Here is a 9,753-nt window from a genome sequence, read left to right on the forward strand (position 1 = left end):
CACGTGTAACCTGAATCGTCCGTGCTGGAACTGTTGACAGGGAAACAGCAGCTTGCATTTTGGTGTGTTGATCTGCCGTTTTTAGCTTTATCAGCATCCCACATGAAGCTTAAAAGTGTTTTATTGCATCCCCATAAAGGAACGCTGTCCCTTCCTATATAACAAGTTCACAGTGAGGTTTGACCTCAATGGTTGAAGACCTAAACGCGGCTCCTTGGGTCTTCCACAGTGTATAATCAGCATTACAGAGGCATCCAAAAAAAACAACATTTTAGTCCGGTTTACGGCTCGTGATCCTTTTTATGGTGAATGTTTTGGGTGTTGTATCCATTCATGAGTCAGAAACGTATTTGTTCACATTGTGTAGCAAAGTTTGCTTTGAAAAGGGAATATTTTACTGAATTTATCTTACAGTTGCCCTTAATGACCCTGAAGCCCTTTGAGGCCTCGGCATGCTGAACGGTGAAGTGAACCAGCTCTGCTTAGCTTCAACACACCGACTTCAGTCACAGAAAACAAATAAAGTTGGACCAAATTAATCAAATGAAGACTTTCAGCGTTTTTCTTTGACATCTAAAATAATCTCTGCTCTTGCAGATTTCCTCTGGTTTTCCTTTTGTCCCTCCAAAAGGTTCCAGACTGTCAAAAAAAAAACGTCCGACATACAGAACCAGAGTACATGCAAAACGTAGTTTTCACATCACTCTTCCTTACAGAATGGCTTGGATTCATCCACATTGGGGGATTTTTCATCATTAGCGACCTGTTTAAGGTCAAAGGTCAGACATCATCTGGCAGGATGTTCTACTAAAGAACAGCATTTATGATTCCATCAGTTACAGCGGGTGGTCCAGTTGCTGAAGCAGCAAAGTATGCTGTCAAAACTGTCAGTGTGGTGATATTGTTTTATTTGAGATCCACTGGCTACTATTAGCCACCTGCATCATTATTAAGTCGCTGATATTAAAGTCCTGAACTGAAGCACTCCCATCTACTTGAATCAAGACCCACCTTTTTAGTTTAGCTTTTAACTGATTACTAGTTGTTGCATTGCTTGTTTTACTTATTTATTTATTTTAATTACTGTTGTGTTACACATTTATGTTTCATTTCTATAATCACATTTTATTGGAAATTTTACATCATTTTACATATTTTCTATATCAGCTCTTGTTATTTTACATGTTACGTATTTTAATCCTTCCAGTGCTTCCTCTGTGGAGCCCTCTGCCTCGGGACCGGTGGTTGATGGCGGCGGCTGGGGCGCTCCTGGGGTAGTGCCCAGGTAATGGTGGGGGTTGCCACCCTCCCTCCCAGGGCGCCCTGGATTGGTGTCTTGGCTGCTGCCATCGATCCGCTGCTGTCGAGGCAGATCGCTCCCTTGATGGCGTGTCTTTCATTACCTGTCCAGTCTGAGCTCAGCCTAGTGTTTACGGTGGTCTTTTAATGTGTTATGTGTACGAGTGTGTGTGTGTGTGTGTGTGCCTGGGAATGGTTTGTGGATTGGGGGTGAAACTGTCACATTTGTCTTAAGTGTGGGAAAGGGAGGGAATGTGGGTTATATGGGTCATTTTAATCTGTTGCACTTTGTGCTGCTTCCTGAGCATGAAAAGTGCTACATAAATAAAATTTGATTTGATTTGAATCCTCTTGCAAAGGCTTATGTCACACGGTGTGTGTGTGTGTGTGTGTGTGTGTGTGTGTGTGTGTGTGTGTGTGTGTGTGTGTGTGTGTGAACAAATCCCATGTGAGTCGTGGCGAATGGCTGCTTATACTTAGCCAGGTTTTGAAGGTTTCTTCCTGTTAAAAGGGAGTTTTCCTCTCCACTGTTTCTACATGCTTGCTATGAGGATTACTCTAAAAGCACTGACAAGTCAGTGACTCAATGAAGTCATGCTAGGTTTGCTTAGGTAGAAAACTTAACTAATTGGCATAATGAATTGAACTCAATCAGCATGTTTACTTTGTGAAGTGCCTTGAGATGACTCTTGTTGTGATATGGAGTTATAAAAATAAACCAAACTGAAGGGATACCATGCAACTTTTTCATATTTTGAAATCATTTTCCTGAACCAGTATGTGCTAAAATGACCCTTTACGGGGTTAATGAAAAGCCACTCAGACCCCCACCGCCCTCTGTGGCTAGAATACCGCACTTGCAACGTCAGACTGGCTGCCCACCACCTGTGCACTAGAGCTGACACACCTGGCGCTGCAGTCTGCTTCCAGCATGTTTTAGATCATGAACACAGCGATTTGTTTAATTTTGTGATAAACCACTCTAATGAAGGCCGAGGAGACATTCCAGCAGGTAGATTGAGATGTTAAAAAGACAAATGCACAACAAGGAGATAAGTTTTGCTTTTAGTTCTACTAAACAGACACTAGGAGGTGCTAAAAGCAAGACAAACCTGCCAAGTGTGCCTTTAAGGACTGTGGGAAAGCAGAGCCTACACCACAATCAAGACCATCCAGACTATTTTCCTGAGTTGTTCCTGGTGGTGGAATGACCTAAGCGGTACCAGGACTGGACATTCATGTCTGTCAGGAACTACTGAAGGCCTGGCTCTTTAGAGAGAATCTTCTAGACTAGCTCCTTCCTATTATCCCAAGGGAGGCCCGCAGGGCTTTAGATGTTGTTCTTGGTTAACTTCAATTTCTTGGGTTACGTTTTGAGATCCGTTAGCCTTCATGTTGTCACGACAGCATCTACTAAAGTTATTTCTTAATTATCCAGGTTTTTGTCTGACAACGCTTTTTGTTTACTGATCTGAAACATTTAAGTGACAAAAAAGAAAAAAAAAAGACGTGTGCAGGTTTAAATATAATTTACAGCTTTTTCCTTAACAACTTTCGTTTCGCAACCGAAATGATTTGATTCTGAAAAGTTGAAACTTTTTTGCACAGAAAGCTCAAAACTCAAGAGGATTTACTGGTTCAACACAAACTCGTTCAGCAACCAAACGTCCTCTGAAGATGTTTAAAGCTGCACAGATCCCAGTAAACTGCTTTACTTTAGCCTGATTTGGTTTTCTGAGCTGAAGCGGGCTGATCACTAAATGTGTTTATGAACATGTAAACTAAGAAAGACCCATAGAAAATGAAATGCACTAAATATTCTGAAGCATAGATGTGCTGCAGTAAGTGTGATGCTCATCTAACTTTAAGTATCATTTAGACTGGAGGATTGTTAAATAACGATAAGGAATATCACAAGAGAACAATGCAAATGTTTATTTTTATGTAAAAGAGTATGGTTTCAGTTTATGAGGGTTACAAAGCAAAAATATTGTATTTAAATAAGAAGCTGCCTGTCGATTCGTCCCGAAGGAGAAAAAGACGGAGTAGCTGGTGGTGTACGCGCGACACGAGCAGACTTTGTACGATTAATTTAAGGCACAATCTCGGGATGTTTTTCAACAAATATCCTGAGCAGGATTTCCAGACTTGGTGCTTCTCAGTCTTAATAACAGGAAATGAAAAGTTCATTTGTCAGTTTGGTGGGTTTAGATCCCACCCAAGCAGCGTCCACAGACGTAGCACGTTGTGTCTTCATCCTAGTGCTGTCTCGGTTGTCCATAACGTGAGCGTGGCACCGGGGGACAGCCCTCCCTTTAGTCAATGAGTCGTTCTGACTTCTTGGCTGATATATTTGGATCAAGCAAAGGCACAGATGTGTTTGGTAAGGAAGCAATTAGGAGTCAGTTTTGATTTTAAAAGAAGCTCTAACCGCTCCCAAACTGTGGAAACCTCAGTGAGGTGTGGCAGGGGGACGACCTGCTAAAGATGTAGCTTCACATGTTCCCTTGGAAGTTCTTGTTAGGCTGCTGGAGGTACCACTGCTTTCGCTGTGTGCGAGCCTCCACCTCAGACAGCAGCGCCTGTCGGTAGACCTCGTAGGACTTGACGATGTGCTCGAGCTCCTTCATGAAGAGCAGCTTCAGCATCCCTTGGTACGTGTCCAAGTCTGCCAGCTGGAACAGCTCCCACTTCAAGATGTGGTCGTACCTGGACAACAAAAAACAGGAACTGATGTACATCACAACACAAAACACCCCTAACCTGGTAATCAGGGGTTGCTGCAGCAGGCAGCAGCGAAGATGACCCTTGAGGTGTGGGACACACGGTACTCACTTGAGTGGCGCGCGTGCGTAAACTTGCAGCCAGTCGGGGATTTCGGCCGTGTGGTACGGGTTAGCGGGCACGAGCACCGGCTGGATTCTCTCTGCTGGGCGTGGCTGATAGGTCACAGGAAGTGGAGGTGGTGGGGGCTGATCATAGCGAGGCACGCTAAAATACAAAGATGTTGTATTTGTAGATCTTTGTTTCTCCAAAGATGTTCATAATTAAGCCAAACTTTCACTTTGGTTCTGTACCTGGGGGCACACGGATGCCGATACTGAGCCCTTTTGTTGATATGATCCACATAGTAAACCCCAAACTCAGCAGATTCCACCTTCTCCCAGCCTAGAGGGAGCCCTTCCCTCTCCAGAGGGTGGCTCCAGTGTGTGGTGTTGGTGTTGTGGTCGATGTAGTACTTCCTGCCACGAATGGTCCAGTCTACAGTCCAGCCGGCCGGAAGGGGGACATCCTCTCCCGTTAAAATGGAGAGATTCCCCAGAGACTTGGCCTGAATCCGACCTATGCCTGGGGAAAACAAACACTTCTTTTAAGGAACCCAGAGGGAGAATATCTGACCAAACATACGGAGGAGCAGCTGTGGACTAACAGCACCTCTGAGGAAAACAGGAATATTTTGAGACATTCTTGGAAACCAGCATGTGTGGGAAAGGAGAGGAATATGGACATAGGACCGGATAAGACAGGGATGCAGAGAAGCAGTCCTTAAAAGACGACTGATGTCATGCTGTGAATCTGGACAGGCTCGCCTAATCACTCCGACTGTTGAGATGGAGCGTCTCTCTGACTGACAAGTCCGATGAATGGAAGGAAATGGGAGTGCTGGAACGTTTGAACAGGAAGCCAGAGAGCTCTCCATTTCCAGGCGCTTCCAACTCTTTAGAGCAGCCGACAGCAAAGCATGCGCATTCAATGCGCCCCGTACTTTTACTGATGAATAACGTCAGACAGGAATGTTGAGCCGACAGCTGTGTGGACGAGCAAAGAGTATTGAGGCTTGAAACAAAACAAGCCTGCAGGGATTCAGGGAGGATTGAAAATGCGCAGGAATTTAAAGGAATCAAGTATCTCGGAAAATGGCAGCTGGAATCTGATCAATTCTGTCTGAGAGTGACAGAGGCAGAGCTGGAGCTGTTTCCCAGCTGCTGAATGAAGGGTGGAATGTGTTTGCTCCACACTCCTCCTCGTTCACTTCATCACCATCATCATCCACGTCTCACTGCAGATCTAAAAGTCCAGCTGGAAGTAACACCTGGTATTAAATGAGCCAGCCAGTCCTCCAGACAAGTATGTTATCATGTGATTTGGTGTTGCTCTACAGTAACCGCAGCACATTTTACCCGTGTGACACAGCACAAAGCTCAGAGACTGAACATGACACACTTCCTAATCACACACCTTTCAGATTCCTGCATGGGCATGCCTGATCCAGACAGGCTGCAACCATGACGACATCGCCCATTTACAGGATGATGGTCACACTAACACATGATGACGATGATGTACTATTATTACTCTGATAAACGCAGAGATTTCTGATAGCACAAACATCTATTAAAACAAAAATGTCCCACAGGACAGACTCCTCATGACACGACTGCGTAAAACAAAAAATAAATAAAAATGATTTTACATGTTTTGGCAAATTTGGATAGTTTATAGGTGTGGTTCGCTCATTTAATCAGTACATCTGCAGCTGTCTCTAGTAGGAATGAATGCATTGGAAGTTTTACTCTGGGGGGAAAAAAGCTCTGGTGCGCCTGATTGGCAAACGGCAACGAGACTCTACCGCTGACTCGGTTTGCTTTGTAACAATGCAAATGCTAGCGGTTAGCTTCTGCGAGCCAAGAAATTTGTCAAGCTTTTCAAATCCTAGAGTTTCACTATCTATTTTTTATCAGAAGCTAATGCACAGATAGGTGTAGGAGACTATCTTATGTTAAGCCTGCATGAAAAACTCAGAGTGACCCATTATAATCAGCAATGATCATTAAAGAATGGGTTTTCAGTGAACCAAACTTTTAATGAACAGCTTCTGCTTGAGAAAATAAAATGTTTGTCATTAAAACCAATGAGCTAACAGCTAGCCCGAGCTAGGTTTATGCGGCAGGGGGCGGTGGGAGCTGAGCCCAATTCTTCAGCTGGCAGAGCTGCAAAATCAGTTCATTTCCAATTTTCTTATTTGTCATGGCGCTGCTACAGCTGATATAATTAATGACTTCTGCCCATCTGTCTCTGCTCAGGATTTATCGTAATAACTCTAAGTGGACTTGAAAGCAAAACTTCTCATTTTTAAAAAAACGTCAGAATTTTTCTGACTGCACAAACCGTCGTGGAGTTACGGTTATTCAAACAAACGCATCTAATGTGTCAGAGTTCAGTGTTAGGGTGATGTTTAACATTAAAGGGGTCCAGAAAATCATCGCAATTCCACCTTTTCCTAAGTTCAACAACTTTTCCTTGTTCAGTAGTAACAACTGTAACAAGTGGTGAGAATTTTCTACCTGAAGTCATTTTAAAAAGGCAGCAATCCACTTTGGTTTGTGCTCATGTTAGCCGTTAGCCAATCAGCCCTATAGGAAGTACATTACTTCTCCAAACAGAGGATGTTTAACACACATACCCATTTAAGAGTCGAGTCAAAGACTCTGGACAAATTATTAGTCTGCCAATAGAAAGGTATTAAAAAGCTCAGCATCTCTCCAACATGGCTCCATGACTCGAGCGAGGTGGATCTGTCGTCATAACACGAATACAAGTTGTCAACAAGACAACCGCAAAATAAAACGTTCTCTTCTGTTTGATGAAATACAGAAAATTCCTGCGACCTCAGAACACTTTTAATCTCATGAAAATGACACGCATAGAACAGATTATATAGTATAATGTTGGGCAATGGGATGGAAATATTTTAACTCTTAGAAAAACTAAACTAAAACTGCTTATTTCAGCTTGAAAGCACGCGGCTTGTATTTGTGGTTTAAAACTTTCCATAACATTCAACCATACACCAAAGCTGCCTTTTTACACAAGCTGCACATTTCCATAGGACCCTAACGTTTAAAATCTTAAAATTGACCTCTAAAACATATCTATTTAAACTTTGTGGTGCCGACTGCCTGGTATGATTTTAATTATCCTGCTCTTGTTTAAGCTTCTTATTTAAACCACAAATGTTGCTGCTGACAAGTCATAAATGACCCGCTTCAAGAATGTGTGTGCCATGTATAAAATACACCTGCTTCTAGACATATTGCAAACTATTCCTTTCAAAAGAACACAGCAAATGCATGCCAAGCTTACCTGAGGGGGGTCGGCTGGGAGCTGGGGAAGCGTGTTGGTGAGAAAGTCTTTGAAAGTTGTGTTCATTGTGTTCATAATATCTATAGTCATCAGGAAAGCATTCCTGGACTCTCCTAGGCTGGCGCTGCTGCTGGTTTTCATAATAAGGGTCAGATGGGTAGTAGTACAGAGCACCGTCCCCGTTCTCAGACATGGGACTCACTTCTGTGGGGAAGGATTGCGACGAGCCCCTGTACTCGTGGGACAAGTCTCCCACACTCCGAGGCAGGTATGGAGGTGCCGACAGGCGGTGGCTCTCTCTGCGTGCCACCTCATGTGGAGGCCTCTGTACAGGTGTGCGGAGGACACTTTTGTTACGGGACACCACAGCCTCTCTGTTGGGTGCCACAGAGTAGGAAGTAGACCCAATCTCGGATGGGGGCCCCTCTGTTCGTCTGGGAATAGTAGGTCCATGACGGATGAATGAGGGCATGAGATCTGCAAACAGGTAAGTGGGAACATCATGAATGGTGAACACAGCATCTCCAGCAAAGGGGCGATGTGGTAAACCCAGGATGCAATGGTTGGCAATGTTACATTTTACTTGAAAATTGTAAAATTATCTGTAAAATAAATAAACTATTTAGGTTAATTTAACATGTCATGAGACTTGTGATGAGAATAATTGCAGATTTAATTATCTTTCGTGTGTGTATAGGAGGAAGGCTCAGATTTACTACACATGGATATGATTTGTTATCTAATCACAAACTTTTGATCCAATTTAATAGCTATAGATAAGTAACACTGCCTTAAAACAGATGATATTCTGCAGCAGAAACATTTCTGAAGAGTCTCAGCACATCAAGACATCCCAACATTGTTGGCTAGCATCAAATTATTTTACTATTGACAAGTTGTACTTTGTTCTGGAAATAGGCTGCACTGTCCAAGTATAGCTCCATAAAACACTTGATAACATTTTATTTTGTGTCATTTCAAATACATACCTGCATATCTGAAAGAGCAGAGAAGCTGCTGCACTTTAGACACCGACAGAGTCCGTTTTCTTATAGTTCTTGAGGACAAGTCCTCATATTTGAAGGAAAACCTTCAAACTGCAGGATTCTAATGCATTTAGCAGAGTAGCAAGTTTTAAATGTTTTTAAACTTCATTGGTGACAGTTTTGCGTCATTACCAGAAACTGAGTACTCTGGTCTTTAAAGTATCCTTTAAAGAGCAGACTCCATAAGTTCTGATGACTATTTACACAGCCCAGCAATTTATTTAACATTTAATTTGCTTTATTGGTGCAACTAATCGACTTAAAACTTCAAATGCAGATCAAGTCCATAGCCTTCAGCTAACAGCAAACTACAATGTAGCATCCCGTTAGGGTCGTGCGTAAAGTAAGACAAATTAAAAACGTAAAAAACACAAGATAAGAAGTGTCCATAAACTTTATTCTGTTTTTTTAAATGAGCAGTTTACTAGCGGACAGTGGCAAACTTCAGTTAGCAGGCTAATGCTAACCCTAGCTAACTAGTCGACTACTTGTTGCGCTTACTTCTGAGGAGCGGCGACGTTTCCTTCTTCACATATTTCCCGTGTACCTCGGCTGGTTTCGACGCTTCGTTTTTACTTTTCTTTCGTGAGAGCATAACTCAAAGCTCAGAAACGTCAAAAACTCGGCTGTGATGTCATGGCACAATCCTCCGCAGCCCTGGCAGGAAACAACGGGCGGAATGTGAACATTTTCTACAGTTAGCGCTTAGCCGGCTAGCTGCTGCTACAGCGAGCGATTGCAGCGATTCAGTCCCACAGCTGGCCCTCCTCACCCGGGCTGGGTGTTTACGATCCTCCCAGCTACTAAAGCGCCCTCTACCGGATAGCAGGCGTACAAAAACGTACAAAGTGTGTTGACAAAACACGAAAAAAATAAAACAATGGACACTTTAACTAGTGCTTTTATACTCTTTATTTCCAAGTTCTCACCTTATTGTAAACACGCTTTGTGAATAATTGCCTCTTTAACTAAACATTGTTAGAGAGAAAAGTTCAACTATAAGGAAAATAAAACCATGAAAACAAAACTATAAAACTTTGAATATGGCTAAATAATGCTAATATATTCACCATTATTTGATTTTTATTAACCACCAACCACAGCTCATACACTTTATTTTCACATCACCCTAATTTCACTTTAGTGTTCATCACTGCAGAGAAAGTCAAGCATTCATAATGGCACCGTCTAACAGTAACTTTACATATTGCAGTATAGTTTCACAAGCATATTTCTATTTTTCTTAATATTACTATTTGACATA

At 42.6% G+C, this 9,753-nt stretch overlaps 1 protein-coding gene across 1 annotated transcript; it reads right to left on the bottom strand.

The window, feature by feature from the left end:
• Window positions 1–3,219: 3,219 nt before the first annotated feature.
• sav1 (salvador family WW domain containing protein 1) lies at window positions 3,220–9,237 on the bottom strand. Its single transcript, XM_015969201.3, has 5 exons — window positions 8,991–9,237; window positions 7,444–7,920; window positions 4,377–4,647; window positions 4,135–4,290; window positions 3,220–4,008 (listed from the first exon to the last, which is right to left on the bottom strand). Exons 1-5 carry the CDS (start codon window positions 9,082–9,084, stop codon window positions 3,795–3,797), a joined length of 1,212 nt encoding a protein of 403 aa, XP_015824687.3. The 5' UTR covers window positions 9,085–9,237; the 3' UTR covers window positions 3,220–3,794.
• Window positions 9,238–9,753: the final 516 nt, after the last annotated feature.

Source organism: Nothobranchius furzeri, chromosome 18 (genome assembly GCF_043380555.1).
Source record: "Nothobranchius furzeri strain GRZ-AD chromosome 18, NfurGRZ-RIMD1, whole genome shotgun sequence".
Lineage (NCBI taxonomy): Eukaryota > Metazoa > Chordata > Actinopteri > Cyprinodontiformes > Nothobranchiidae > Nothobranchius > Nothobranchius furzeri.